Source organism: Salmo trutta, chromosome 2, assembly GCF_901001165.1.
Source record: "Salmo trutta chromosome 2, fSalTru1.1, whole genome shotgun sequence".
In the NCBI taxonomy this organism is placed as follows: Eukaryota; Metazoa; Chordata; class Actinopteri; order Salmoniformes; family Salmonidae; genus Salmo; species Salmo trutta.
In genome coordinates this window covers 69102539-69118866 of record NC_042958.1, presented here as the reverse complement: position 1 = coordinate 69118866, position 16328 = coordinate 69102539, and the positions used below count along the sequence as shown (strand labels likewise).

Below are 16328 nucleotides of genomic sequence, written 5' to 3'. Positions count from 1 at the left end.
GGACATTTCTCCAAAAAGTACCATCTTTGTCCCCATATGCAGTTACAAACCGTAGTCTGGCTTTTTTATGGCGGTTTTGGAGCAGTGGCTTCTTCTTTACTGAGTGGCCTTTCAGGTTATGTCGATGTAGGACTCATTTTACTGTGGAAATAGATACTTTTGTACCTGTTTCCTCCAGCATCTTCACAAGGTCCTTTGCTCTTGTTCTGGGATGGATTTGCACTTTTCACACCAAAGTACGTTCATCTCTAGGAGACAGAACGCGTCTTCTTCCTGAGCGGTATGATGGCTGAGTGGTCCCATGATGTTTAAACTTGCGTACTATTGTTTGTACAGATGAACGTGGTACCTTCAGGCGTTTGGAAATTGCTTCCAAGGATGAACCAGACTTATGGAGGTCTACAATTTTTTTATCTGAGGTCTTGGCTGATTTCTTTTGATTTTCCCATGATGTCAAGCAAAGAGGCACTGAGTTTGAAGGTATTCCTTGAAATACATCCACAGGTACACCTCCAATTGACTCAAATGATGTCAATTAGCCTATCAGAAGCTTCTAAAGCCATGACATAATTTTCTGGAATTTTCCAAGCTGTTTAAAGGCACACTCAACTTAGTGTATGTAAACTTCTGACCCACTGGAATTGTGATACAGTGAATTATAAATTAAATAATCTGTCTGTAAACAATTGTTGTAAAAATTACTTGTGTCCTGCACAAAGCAGATGTCCTAACCGACTTGCAATACCTATAGTTTGTTAACAAGAAATATGTGGAGTGGTTGAAAAACAAGTTTTAATGACTCTAACTATACATGGGTCTGGTTATCACAATAATTGCATTCTGTGCTCTCTCTCTTTATTCATTTTCTTTTACCTTTATTTAGCTAGGCAAGTCAGTTAATAACAAATTCTTATATTCAATGACGGCCTAGGAACAGTAGGTTAACTGCCTTGTTCAGGGGCAGAACGACAGATTTGTACCTTGTCAGCTCAGGGATTTGAACTTGCAACCTTTCGGTTACTAGCCCAACATTCTAACCGCTACCCTGCCACCCATTTGTTTGAAAATGCATTGTGTAATATTTGTAAAACGTATTTCCAACATTTCCAGTTTGCCAGATTATCTGTTCCCGTATGTTTGTTACATTCCCCAGCAAGAAAACCAAATAATGTCGCTCAAACAGAAGCAAAACAGGTGGGGTTTTAGGAGCGGTTCTGAAAGACACTCATAGGGTTGTCAACTGAAAGATGACTAGCAACAACATCTGAACCCTAAAGACATCCACTATGAGCGCCCACTAAATTTGCCCAGGAGGAGGCAAACAAAAGTAAAACCCTCCAAGCAAACCAAATAGTGGAGCAAAACACAAACAGGGAAGATCAAATAAAGGATCAAAATAGGGAGAATCAACTGAAGGTGTTAACCGTCCACATCACTAAAGCCAACTGGAGCACTGCCAACACAGGTGAAACCTCCTTCAGACTAGAGAGATGGACAACCCAGCACAGGTGGAACACATACTGACTAACACGGTGACACCAATTGGTGGCCCTATGTGCTATATGTGCTAAAGTCCAACCTCAAAACATCATTGGAAAAACCAAAACCTGTAACAGTTTCACAACCAAAAGTGTCAAGTCTTGGCGTCAACAATAAATCTATTATTATTGTATGAAAACAATCTAAATGATGCAAATGTTTCTTTCTGATATCATTCAAGAAAATACTAATCCAGAAGCGGCGCTCCTAGTGGCCAGGGACTTTAATACAGGCAAACTTAAATCCGTTTTACCTAATTTCTACCAGCATGTCACATGTGCAACCAGATGAAAAATACCTCTAGACCACCTTTACTCCACACACAGAGACTCGTACAAAGCTCTCCCTCGCCCTCCATTTGGCAAATCTGACCATAATTATATCCTCCTGATTCCTGCTTAGAAGCAAAAATTAAAGCAGGAAGTCCCTGTGACTCGCTTAATACGGAAGTGGTCAGATGACGCGGATGCTAAACTCCGACACTATTTTGCTAGCACAGACTGGAATATGTTCCGGTGTTCATCCGATGGCATTGAGGAGTATACCACATCAGTCTCCGGCTTCATCAATAAGTGCATCAATGACGACGTCCCCACAGTGATCGTACAAATGTATCCCAACCAGAAGCCATGGATTACAGGCAACATCCGCACTGAGCTAAAGGCTAGAACTGTCGCTTTCAAGGAGCGCGACACTAATCTGGACGCTTATAAGAAATGCTGCTATGCCCTCAGACGAACGATCAAACAGGCAAAGCGTCAATACAGGACTAAGATCGAATCATACTACACAGAATCTGATGCTCGTCGGATGCGGCAGGTCTTGCAAACTAGGGAAACCCAGCCACGAGCTGCGTGATGCGAGCCTACCAAATGGGCTAAATGCCTTTTATTCAAGCAACACTGAAGCATGCATGTGAGCACCAGCTGTTTCGGACGACTGTGTGATCACGCTCTCCATAGCCGATGTGAGTAAGACCTTTAAACAGGTCAACATAAACAAGGCGGCGAGGCCAGAAGGATTACCAGGAGGGGTACTCAGAGCATGCGCGGAGCAGCTGGCAAGTGTCTTCACTGACATATCAACCTCTCCCTGTAATACCTACATGTTTAGTGGTCTTCCTGTCTGGGTTGGCGCCCCCCCCTTGGGTTGTGCCGTGGCGGAGATCTTTGTGGGCTATACTCGGCCTTGTCTTCGGACGGTAAGTTGGTGGTTGTAGATATCCCTCTAGTGGTGTGGGGGCTGTGCTTTGGCAAAGTGGGTGGGGTTATATCCTGCCTGTTTGGCCCTGTCCGGGGGTATCATCGGATGGGGCCACAGTGTCTTCTGATCCCTCCTGTCTCAGCCTCCAGTATTTATGCTGCAGTAGTTTATGTGTCGGGGGGCTAGGGTCAGTCTGTTACATCTGGAGTATTCTCTTGTCTTATCCGGTGTCCTGTGTGAATGTAAATATGCTCTCTCTAATTCTCTCTTTCTCTCTTTCTTTCTTTCTCTCGGAGGACCTGAGCCCTAGGACCATGCCTCAGGACTACCTGGCATGATGACTCCTTGCTGTCCCCAGTCCACCTGGCCATGCTGCTGCTCCAGTTTCAACTGTTCTGCCTGCGGCTACGGAACCCTGACCTGTTCACCGGACGTGCTTGTTGCACCCTCGACAATTACTATGATTATTATTATTTGACCATGCTGGTCATTTACGAACATTTTAACATCTTGACCATGTTCTGTTATAATATCCACCCGGCACAGCCAGAAGAGGACTGGCCACCCCTCATAGCCTGGTTCCTCTCTAGGTTTCTTCCTAGGTTTTTGGCCTTTCTCAGGAGTTTTTCCTAGGGAGTTTTTCCCAGCCACCGTGCTTCTTTCACATGCATTGCTTGCTGTTTGGGGTTTTAGGCTGGGTTTCTGTACAGCACTTTGAGATTTCAGCTGATGTACGAAGGGCTATATAAATAAATTTGATTTGATTTGATTTGATTTGATTTAAAGCAGACCACCATAGTCCCTGTGCACAAGAACGCCAAGGTAACCTGCCTAAATGACTATCGACCCGTAGCACTCATGTCTGTAGCCATGAAGTGCTTTGAAAGGCTGGTCATGGCTCACATCAACACTATCGTCCCGGAAACCCTAGACCCACTCCAATTTGCATACCGCCCAGACAGATCCACAGATAATGCAATCTCAATTGCACTCCACACTGCCCTTTCCCACCTGGACAAATGGAACTGCTATGTGAGAATGCTGTTTATTGACTACAGCTCAACACCATAGTTCCCAAATAGCTCATCACTAAGATTAGTACCGTGGGACTAAACACCTCCCTCTGCAACTGGATCTTGGACTTCCTGACGGGCCGCCCCAGGCGGTAAGGGTAGGCAACAACAGATCTGCCACACTGATCCTCAACACTGGGCCCCTCAGGGTTGCGTGTTTAGTCTCCTACTGTACTCCCCATTCACCCACGACTGTGTGGCCAAGCATGACTCCAACACCATCATTAAGTTTGCTGACGACCCAACGGTGCTAGGCCTGATCATCGACAGCGATGAGACAGCCAATTGGGAGGAGGTCAGAGACCTGGCAGTGTGGTGCAAAGACAACAACCTCTCCCTTAATGTGAGCAAGACAAAGAGCATCCTGACCGGTTGCATCACCGCCTGGTATGGCAACTGCTCGGCCTTGGACCGTAAGGCGCTACAGACGGTAGTGCGTACGGCCCAGTACATCACTGGGGCCAAGCTTCCTGCCATCCAGGACCTATATACTGTCACATGAAGGCCCAAAAAACTGTCAGTCTCCAGCCACCCAAGTCATTGACGGTTCTCTGCTGCCGCACGGCAAGCGATACTGGAGTGCTAAGTCTAAGTCCAAAACACTCCTTAGCAGCTTCCATTCCCAAGCCATAAGACTGCTAAACAATTAATCAAATGGCTACCTGGACTATTAGCATAGACCCTCCCCCCTCCTTTGTTTACACTGCTGCTAGTTGCTGTTTATTATCTATGCATAGTCACTTAACCCCTACCTAAATGTATATATTACCTCAATTACCTCAACTAACCTGTACCCCTCAAATTTCCTTGGTACCGGTACCCCCTGTATATAGGCTGATTATTGTTATTTGTGTTTCTTTTTTTACTTTCATTTATTTAGTTCATTTTTTCTTAACACTTATTTACTTAACTTCATTGTTGGTTAAGGGCTTGTAGATAAATTAAATGCTTATGTATTCGGCGCATGTGACAAATAACACTTGATTTGATTTCAATTCAATTTATCTCTCTGCTCATCGATCCAAGCACTTAGACCTCACTACAGTGTAAAAAAATGTATTGTGTTTTATGTAAACGCTGAAAAAACAAGAAACGTCCCTTTTTCAGGACCCTGTCTTTCAAAGATAATTCGTAAAAATCCAAATAACTTCACAGATCTTCATTGTAAAGGGTTTAAACACTGTTTCCCATGCTTGTTCAATGAACCATAAACAATTAAGACACTAACAGCTTACAGACAGTAGGCAATTAAGGTCACAGTTATGAAAACTTAGGACACTAAAGAGGCCTTTCTACTGACTCTGAAAGACACCAAAAGAAAGATGACCATCTGCGTGAACGTTCCGTAGGCATGCTGCAAGGAGGCATGAGGCCTTCAGATGTGGCCAGGGCAATAAATTGCAATGTCCGTACTGTGAGATGCCTAAGACAGCGCTACAGGGAGAAAAGACAGACAGCTGATCGTCCTCGCAGTGGCAGACCACGTGTAGCAACACCTGCACAGGATCGGTACATCCGAGCATCACACCTGCGGGACAGGTACAGGAGGGCAACAACAACTGCCCAAGTTACACCAGGAACGCACAATCCCTCCATCAGTGCTCAGACTGTCCGCAATAGGCTGAGAGAGGCTGGACTGAGGGCTTGTAGGCCAGTTGTAAGGCAGGTCCTCACCAGACATCACCGGCAACAACGTTTCCTATGGGCACAAACCCACCGTCGCTGGACCAGACAGGACTGGCAACAAGTGCTCTTCACTGACGAGTCGCGGTTTTGTCTCTCCAGGGGTGATGGTCGGATTCACGTTTATCGTCGATTGAATGAGCGTTACACTAAGGCCTGTACTCTGGAGCGGGATTGATTTGGAGGTGGAGGGTCCATCATGGTCTGGGGCGGTGTGTCACAGCATCATCGGACTGAGCTTGTTGTCATTGCAGGCAATCTCAACGCTGTGCGTTACAGGGAAGACATCCTCCTCCCTCATGTGGTACCCTTCCTGCAGGCTCATCCTGACATGATCCTCCAGCATGGCGATGCCACCAGCCATACTGCTCATTCTATGCATGATTTCCTGCAAGACAGGAATGTCAGTGTTCTGCCATGGCCAGCGAAGAGCCCGGATCTCCATCCCATTGAGCATGTCTGTGACCTGTTGGATTGGAGGGCGATGGCTAGGGCCATTCCCCCCAGAAATGTCTGGGAACTTGCAGGTGCCTTGGTGGAAAAGTGGGGTAAAATCTCACAGCAAAAACTGGCAAATCTGGTGCAGGCCAGAATAGTCAGATACTGACTGTTACTTTTGATTTTGACCCCCCCTTTGTTCAGGGACACATTATTCAATTTCTGTTAGTCAGTTCAGTTTATTTCTCATTTGTTGAATCTTGTTATGTTCATACAAATATTTACACGTTATGTTTGCTGAAAGTAACCGCAGTTGATAGTGAGATGACGTTTTCTTCTTTTGCTGAGTTCAGGACTCACTGGTGGTGGCACTCCTTCCTGACCATTCTCTTGATGGCAGTCTACCTGTTTATCCAAGACGTGTACTACTTTTTCTCCAAGCTGCAGATAATCAGCACGGCCATTACCATACTCTACTTCACCATGATCATGGTGCTCATATTCTTCAACGACAGTGCCACACCACGAAAGGCTAGACTCTATAACAGGTTTTTGCAGAGGAGCTCAAACAAATAGGGTATCTCCCAATTTTCACTTTAACAAACACAGTGCTGGAGCTTTCGGCAGACTTTGGCAGATTCATTGGCTGTGTCCGGCCATCCGCCTTTAATAAATGGAAATTGGTGGTGCTGTTAATTGTGAGCCGAGACAGTTGAAAATATTGATGCCAGACATATTTTTGGTGTCTGTGTGCTCCTAAAGTGCTGTTGCCCTGTGTGCTCTTTCTTTAGTTTTGTTTTTATATATATTTTTCTGGTACCATCCTACTTGAGCAGCATGAGGCCTGTGTGGTGTCGCACGATAAAAATCCTCCCAATGTGGAGATGAAACATCTATGTGTTGCAAAGCCACATGCTCTAAGTCCTCTTTGCTCTACCTAGGTGTTTTACTGGGCTGATGCAGTTAATACTAATACAGAGAACCATACTAAATTTATTTTCTCCTCTTTAATTTTCATGTTTGTCTTTTTATGCCATTGTGTTTACCACTTTAGTGCCCTTAAATTTGTAGTTTGAAGCATATGTAAAACATTATTTGTGACCAACTGGCTTGATTCGGGCTTATGTCACAAAATTTGTAATTGTGTTTTTTACATTGGATAAAAGTAGAGACTCAGATCTAGAAAATGGTATATCATACACTACAGTTGAGGAACAATGGGAAAGTAATTCTGCTTTGAAAGTTGATACATTTGTAACCTTACTTCTGTGAAATTGGACCTTGAATGTTTCGGTACCTACTGGAGAGCTCTTCTTTGTCTACACCCATTCAGCATCATTCACATCCTCTTATACTTTAGATCCACCCATCTCTTCAAGGATTCACGTGTGAGGCTATGTACTAAACAACCAAAGACTTCAAGACTAAAGACTGGTTTATACTATGAGTGTGTTCGTGAATGTAATCTGGAGTGCCAGAGTGTGCTCTGGGTGTTCGTATACTCAGAGCGTTGTCAGATTGGCCATTCGCAAATTCAGAGCATTTTGCTCTCGGAGTGCACACTGGATGCTCTGGCTGAAAAGTAGGTTTGAGCCGAGCGTTCTGACCTAACAACAGCAGTCAAGCACCCAAGCTAACTGGCTAACGTTGGCTAGCTTGCTAAAAATCACAAATGAGAGAACAGCTCACTCTAACCATTTTACTCACCCTAGCAGAGCTGGTTTGGCTGTCATTCTGCGCTCTGGCACACTCAGACGAGAGTGCTCTGAAATCAGAGTAGATAGCCAGAGCAAATTTACCAGCTACGTCTATCGACAGTTGTCGTAGTGACATCATAAACATTCTATTGAAATAGTTATTTGCATAGTGGAGTCTTTTGTTTAGACATGCAGGTAGCTAACCAACCAGGTTCAATGTTAGCTAGCTAACATTAGGCTATAACTAGCAATGCAAATGGACTGAGAAAGGAATAATATTACTACACAGAGCATACACGTAAAGTTAGCTAACTAGCCAGCCAGCTGACGTTAGCTAGCTAGCTAACACACTTTAACTTGAAATGAAAATGACTTTCTGACAAAATTAGAAACATGTAATATTGGAAAATGTAACTAGCTAGACTCTCTTACCCGTATATTTCTCCCTGTCACAGATGCCATGGTTGCTCTTAGTTTGAAGATGTAATCCGGAGACAGGTGTTTTATAAAACAGCCTTCTGTGTGTTCTCTTTTCAACTCCGTCTGCATATTTGCAATCAAACACCTGCATTTTCTCCATCTCCTATCATACTCTAATTCCACTTATTTCAAAACTCGGTCCTCCAGAAAGTGGAGAGCAACACTTAAGCAGTTATACTACGTGATTTCATTCAAAAAAGCCACGTTAGAAAGAATTACCTATACATACTGACCAGCTCATATTATAGACACCGATTTTACCTTGTCAGCTCGGGGATTCGATCTAGCAACCTTTTGGTTACTGGTCCAAAGTAACACTACAAAACATACATCATCATCTTAGCAAACATTTAAAAAGGCAACATAAAATAATCCAAGTGTGTGTGTGAGTGTATATATATATATATATATTTAATAAACATTTAAAAACAATACATTGTAGTAGACCTGCTAAGTTATTCACATCTAGCATAACAAACCATTAGAAACAGAATGAACAAAATCTATTTTATATTTATTTTAGAAAATGCTAAAATTGTTAATGATGCAAACATTGGATGACTAGGTGAATGTGTGGTAGAGAGCAGCTGTCTGTTTTCCTCCCCCTCCGTCCATGGTGCTCGTTCAACATAGCATTAGTAGGGTCCTGTGAACATCAACAGTCATGAACTTGTTATTCTGAACAACACCATCTTTCCTAATTAATAACTTTGACATATTGGCAAAATCACTACATACAAGCATTTCGCTACACCCGCAATAAAATCTTCTAAATATGTGCATGTGACCAATACAATTTGATTTGAGAATATGAAATCTGATTAGCAACAGCATCACCCCCATAACATCTATAAAGTCTAAAGACATAAGAGATGTTTAAAGATTTTTTCAGTCAAGCATGTTGCCATGATGTGTAGAAGTTATTGACAAAAGTGAATATGAACTTTATTGTTCCATGTTCAATAGGCTGAGGAGGAGTGTTCATTAAAAAAGTGGCGGTGGATTGCATGGGTATGGTAGTCATGGATAATGATGGATGTTAGTCATCCTAGGGAATAATTTAAATTCAGATGTAGTCCACTCCAGATCAGCTAAACATTCACATTGGCAAAATAAGGATATACAACCCCAACACAAAAACCACTGTTCTTGTTACAAATGCATAACTATTGTCTCACATTAATCAAGACAGCCCTGAACAACACTCACAAAGTGCTTTATACATACCCAGCCTAAAACGTCAAAGACCAAGCAATGCAGAGACAGAAGCACAGTGACTACCTGGCAGTGAGGACTCCAGCAGGGGTCCAGGACAAGGTAGCACGCCCAGTGATATCAGGCCAGGGGACCATAGCTGCAGTCGGAACGCCACCCCGACCAGGGGCTCAGGTCCTCTGGGAAGGGAGACACAGAGAGAAAGGGGATGGGGGGTGGGGGGATTAGTGGGAGCATGCCTAAGATCACTCATGACATCAAAACAGTTGCTTTGTGAGAAGGTGTTAAAGTTCATTTAGCCATTGTTATGTAAATGACAGCTGAAAAGTTCCAGTGACCTGGCTTTGGCCCCAAGTGAGAGCTAGTCTGCTGGAGCCATGAGAGCATGCCTAAGATCACACATTACACCAGGGCCCATATTCACAAAGCATCCAATGTTGCTTTTCGACTGTAGCACCATTGTTACACTAGTGTATACACACTTATGTTATACTAGGGAAACTGTTTCCATAGCTAGGACTGATAGTGAGGACTTGTGAAGAGCAGAATCAACAACCTCTGCATAATCAAAACAGTTGCATTGTAAGAAGGTGTTAAAATTCACAGTTAGCCATAGTTATGTAAATGCTGGCTGAAAAGTACCAGTGGCCTGGCTTTGGCCCCTAATGAGAGCAGGTCCGCCGGAGCCATTGAGCCCAGTGAGACACAGGTGCTGGCCCGCATAGAGGGAAACCTGAAAAGTCTGAGCCTTTTGGGTAAAGCACTGGGGTAAATCCAATATGGAAATACGCCACAAGAGTAGGAGCGCTGATCTAGGGTCAGGTCCCACTAGTCAATATAATTTGATTAATTATGATCTTAAAGGAAAAACTGATCCTAGATCAGCACTCCTACTCTAAGACGCTTTGTGAATACGGGTCCAGATAAGACAAGTTGACCCTAACCCCACGGAACATAAGCTATTGCAAAATAATTCCTGGGGGATGAGAAAGGGGTTTTGGGAAACACTGTGGCTCTGTTTACTGTCATCCCTGGACAGGGCCAAGCAGGAGGCAGTGGTTGTGTGGCTAGCAGAGGCAGAGGTGTGCTTAGCAAATCTGAAAGAGAGGCACAACAATATTTGAATGAGAATTCAGTCCACTTCACAATTCAACTGAATTCAGTATTCTTCATGCTGATGATTTGTACAACTTGAAACAGATAGCAATACAGTACTAATATATTAAAACATAATATGAAATGTAACATGATACGGAGGATGTGCATGTGGTGGTTTCAAATAATAATGTTACTACAGATAGATAGCTCTAGCCATGCTTTTCCTGAAAATGTCTATCTGATATTATAGCTAGCTAGTTGATGTTGTTCTAGGTAGCTCACCCAAAGGCTTTTCTCCTCCTCGCTGTGTCTGCAAATGCATGACTACATGATCATGATGTTGCGGCTGTAATATTTAATGGACTGCACTTGAACAACAGCAACTAGCTATATCAGATAGACATTTTCAGGAAAAGCAGCTCATATAGCAAGCCAATAAAATGTATACCATTGCATTGGTTCAACATTGACATTTAGCAAGCTAATCAAGATAAAAAGGGGAGATCTCTCAGATTCTATCTCAATAACAGTTGGCTCTCATTTCGTCTTGGCACCGCATCAGCCAGATGAAGCAACTGAACATCTAATCTTCTTCTCCATCCCCTCTTGTCTTAATTTTACTGGGAGCTAGCCTGTTCTCCTCAAAACAGCATTAACTTTGTAGCGGTTATGCTATGTGGAAACACTTGTTTTAATTGTTCCCTTCATTTCCCTCACCAACGCCTTCATGTAGCTTTCAAATTCTGTGAATATCGTTCAGTAATTTTAAATAATTTGATCTATGTTTAACACAGTGGAAAGTGTCATTCCATACTGGAACCCTGGACCCCTGTTTGAAAGCAGTTCCAGAATGACAACAGCTCATCTGATTGGTTGGAAGAAAAAGCCCTGCCCACAAGAGCTCTTTGTTTTTCTCTACTGCAGTTTGCTTGCAGAGCAGCTCTTAAAAGTAGTGACAAAACTCTTGAATGTGCAGATTCGACATTGACAAATGTAGTTTTGATTCGCAGAAGAAGATTCATCAGTCCAACAAGCCTAAATGAGTTGCATTCATTTTCAAATTGAGTTGCATGCTTGCAAATCTTATAGCATTTATTCACCTATGTTTGCAAGTGTTGTTGTATGTATTCTCAAAATAAGTTACATGTTTGCAAATATTTTTTTGCAAATACAAAAGTGATTAGGGCTATACAGGTGCAACTCATATTTTAAATGTGCAAATCGTCCTTTACATGCCTGTACACTTATGTCTCTAATTTACTTCCATAATTGTAGGCTTCACTATATCCTATCAAATTGAGAGTTACACTTCCAACCACGTAACACTAGGGGGAACTAAATAGTTATGGATCAAATTGGCAGGATCCTGGAAATAAACATGATTATAGCTTTACTGTATCATAGTAAAGCTGTTTTGTTGTATGTCCGAATTATTTACGTGCAAATGTCACACACTGAACCCTCTAGGCCTAGGTAAATAATATTATATTGAAAGCACAGTGGGAAAATAGGAGAATATGAACCATAAGTCCTTTGCGCTATACTGTAACTTTCTCTGCTTATACCTCATTGGGTTGGACAATGAGGCAAATTCACCCTCCCTTCCTTCCTCCTTCCCTCCCCCTACAGCGACAAACACACTATCGGCTACATCTGTCAGCAAGTGCCGCAGTTCTTCAGTCTATCATCTGACTGAACGCGTGCCCAAGCAGACAGCAGCAGCTTGTGGCGCGAGCCTGAAGAACATGCGATGCATGGAGTGGTGTCCGGCGCGGAAGGAGGACAGTCGGCTTGGATCCGTTTGGGTTTTTTCAAGGACACATAATGTGCATGTTTCAGTGAGCTTCTGTCATAGTGTCACATCACAACGATGTGAAGCCCGGGACTACATAAAAGTTGGCCAACGAGGACTGGGGTGTCAATAAATGCTGGAATGCCTATTTATTCGACTGATCTATGGATTGTGATGTATCTTTTTTGTTATAACTATTAATTAACCTACGTGCAGGATCATCTCATGACGAGCAAGTGAAAAATATTGCATCTCTTGGATAGTGGTGCCAAGCCTGCGTAAAGCCTATTTGGTTCAGCGCAAATCGCTCATTATGTCTGCGATACGCAGAAAATTTGGCGAGGACTACGAGGTAGTGAACACCAAACGGGACATGATTGTTTCTGCACCCGCGAAGAGAAAGCGCCAGCGGTTTGTGGAGAAGAACGGCCGCTGTAACGTCCAGCATGGTAACCTTGGCGGGGAGACAAGTCGATATATCTCCGATCTTTTCACCACGCTAGTCGACCTGAAATGGCGGTGGAACCTACTCATATTTATATTAACCTACACGGTAGCCTGGCTGGTTATGGCATCCATGTGGTGGATAATAGCCTACATCCGTGGTGACATCAAACCACAAGGCCACGACTCGTCATACACCCCATGCGTCGCGAACGTCTACAACTTTCCGTCCGCTTTCTTGTTCTTCATTGAAACAGAGGCTACTATCGGCTATGGTTACCGCTACATCACAGAAAAGTGCCCGGAAGGCATTATTCTTTTTCTCTTCCAGTCTCTCCTGGGTTCTATAGTGGACGCATTTCTTATCGGCTGCATGTTTATCAAGATGTCCCAGCCGAAGAAGCGCGCGGAGACTCTCATGTTTAGCCAGGATGCCGTTATCTCGCAACGGGACGGGAAGTTGTGTCTCATGTTCCGAGTGGGGAACCTGCGGAACAGCCATATGGTGTCGGCCCAGATCAGGTGCAAACTTATCAAGGTAAATGTTTTCTAATGTTCCAATCGTCTCCGCCCTTTTACTCTCATCCGTTTGGGATGTTATGCCAATACTATTGTAAAGTGACTGCTGTGCGTCATAATGTGTTACACAACTCAAAACGTATAGCAGATTTTAGGTCGGTTAAAGTCCTATTTGGTCAATTCAAGGGATGAATTGTGTTTTGCCCATTGTTTTCTATGAGGGCTTTTCAGTAATTTAAATGAATTTATCCTCCAGTATCGACTGAATTCCCCGTGGGCCACTAAATTATATGTCCTGGCAGGTTACAGTTATTGCCTTAGGCTGCAATGTGTGTTTTGGAATCAAAGTGGAATTAGTTCAAAATTGAACTAATAAAATCGATATAACGCTCTCTCTCTCTCTCTCTCTCTCTCTCTCTCTCTCTCTCTCTCTGTGTGTGTAGTGGTCTGAGTGTGTGAGTGTGCATGTGTGAACTGCAGTAGCAGTGAGTGGGTAAAATCACTGGGGAAGCCAAGCCAGAAAAAAAGCCATATTACAACCTATGGCGTTGTTTGCTCTGAAACCTGTTAGTTCATATGCCTTGCAACCGTGATATATAGGCCTACGGCAGATACAATAAGACACAGTGGCAGAATAAATTCAACCACACCTTGGTTTCATCACAAAACCGGAGAGCAACCTTTGTCCGGCGAAGTCTACAAAGCAGGGTCGAAAATCTGATATCAACATTGGAGGGGAGAATTACATTACATTTTCTCAAGAGAAATTCCTGAGGGGGACACCAAAAGTAGTGCTGTAACACATAGCCTACGTTGTAATATGTTAAATGTATGTTGAGGAACCATAATTACTACTACTGGATAATTAATTGATAGGTAGTTAACTGAAGGGTTGTCCCAACTTGTTCAAATGTTTAAATCGTTATAGTACCACTAATACTAATAGTTATAGCAGTGTTCCTTATCAGTCCAGTATGTATGCAGGTATTTGTATTTACAACCAGCTATACCAAGAAAGTCCAATAGGTGGCAATGGTACGGTACACTGTGTATGGGTGCAGTTTTCGTAAGTACAATGGACATAGTGCGATCTCATCTAAAATAATCTCCATTGAGAACCATCACAAAGTTGGTCTCAGTGTTGAATTGACGTTTTTATTTTACTTTTTCTGATACATTTATATAGTCATTAAATATGTGCCACTGGCCTGAGTGTACTACAATAGCTTTACAAGAACAAAAAGCTCAAAATAAGTACAGTTTTAAAACCGAAAGAACTACTTCAATGAATAACCCAAATAAATCAACCAAAATATCCTTCAAAAAATACTTATTTATTGTTCAGTCAGTGTCTCAACTCTTCAAACAACAGCTATGGACAAGTATGTCACACAAAGTATGCCATTTTAAATAAAATAACATAAAATAAATAATTAGTAAGTGTACTGTCATGTACTAAAAACGGAAAACTACTAAACAAAATAACAAATATCATACTATACACCAGGGGTTCTCAAACGGGGTTAGTGGACTCCTAGGGGTCCCTGGTGTAATTGCAAGGGGTCCGTGAAATAAAAAAGTGTAATGAACGTATTCAGTACCACAAGGATCCCAGTAACTTTACATATAATATAGAGGGGGTGGAGGTCTCTGAGGACCGCTCAAAACCTTGCCTGCCTTGCCTCAAAATATGCAGGGATTCCAGCACCCAAAAAAAGGTTGAGAACCACCGCTATACACACTACTGAACAAAATAACCGTGCATATGATTGCAGGATTCAATGGATCCAACAAATTCCTGCCAGATATTTTCCCTCAAGACTGTCCAGCCTGTCTTTATGTACATTACAGTCAACTACGCCGTTCAGTCTCTCTTGGCCCATGCTAAACCGTAGCCAAGTCTTTAACCCGCGGAGTGCATTGAAACTCCTCTCAGCCTCACACGAAGACACATTTACATTTACATTTTACATTTAAGTCATTTAGCAGACGCTCTTATCCAGAGCGACTTACAAATTGGTGCATTCACCTATAATATCCAGTAGAACAACCACTAGAACCACTAGAACAACCACACTGGCACCACAAACTAAATTCTGATCAGCAGCTCAACTTGGTCAAACAACCCCCGGACCTCTGCTGCCTCTCCACTGCTGCTACAGGGATATTTGTTGCGAAAGAGAGGCAACTGCACTGAAAGAGAATCTATGTTCAGCTCAGGGTACTGATCTAGAGACTCATCCAACTCCCCCGTGAGAAGCGCTCTTTCCAACTTTTGCAGGACGTTTAGATTGTCCTGGTCAAAACGTTCGCCAAACTGAACCTCCACACCATCCAACACGTCAAAAGATTCTGCCCTATAGTGATTCACTGCTTTGCCAGCAAATCGTCTTGAGTGTGTCTCAATGAATTCAATGGATTCAGTGGAGTCAATCAATGTTGTTGCTTTTTCATACAGTGCAAGGTAGCTTTCGTCATTTCTCTTGCCCCTAAGAGATGACCGCACACACTCGACTGCAGCCTGCACACCAGAGACAGTCTGAGTTTTCTACTGCAGTGAAATGTTTAGGCACTCAAGCTCTCCAAGAACAGCAGAGGCAAGTGTGAGGCCCATCATAGTCTTGCCTTTACTGAAGTGCTCAAATAAGCCACTGGCAGTTGAAGCTGTCTTGGATGCAGTTTTTGCCATCTCCTCTAGGCTGCTTAGTACCCGCTCATACTGCCCTAGCACAGATCTAATAGCAGTATTCCGCACAGTCCACCTTGTTGGACATAGGGGTTTCAGGGTGGTCAGATGTGTATCTTTGGACGTGGCAATGATTCAAACATGCTCTTAAACTTTCCTGACTGGCCATAGAGGACACCGAACTGATGGACCCAAGAAAGGGAATCCTGGATCAGTGGGGAGGCTGAGCAGCCAGCCTGTGTAATCAGATTTACACAGTGTGCTCCACAATGCACATAGAGGGCTAATGGCTGCTGCCTCCTCACAATTGCCTGTGCACCTGTGTATTTTCCTGCCATGTTTGAGGCGCCATCGTAACTCTGCCCACGTAAGCCAGACATGGGCAAATTGAGCCTCAACAACACATCAGTTGCCACTTCCGCAATGCCCTCGCCTGTTGTCTCCGACACCCTGTATAGCCC

The 16328-nt window shown here is 43.2% G+C and overlaps 1 protein-coding gene across 2 annotated transcripts in view; it reads left to right on the top strand.

The window, feature by feature from the left end:
- The first annotated feature begins 12122 nt into the window (after nt 1–12122).
- kcnj19b (potassium inwardly rectifying channel subfamily J member 19b) overlaps nt 12123–16328 on the top strand; it is a 30004-nt gene continuing 25798 nt past the window's right edge. For both annotated transcript variants that reach the window (XR_003869451.1, XM_029712722.1), the window contains exon 1: nt 12123–13200. Coding sequence is in view for 1 of the 2 variants with exons in the window: in XM_029712722.1 (XP_029568582.1) it covers nt 12532–13200 (669 nt within the window). In the remaining variant the exon portion in view is untranslated. The remainder of the gene's footprint in view (nt 13201–16328) is intronic.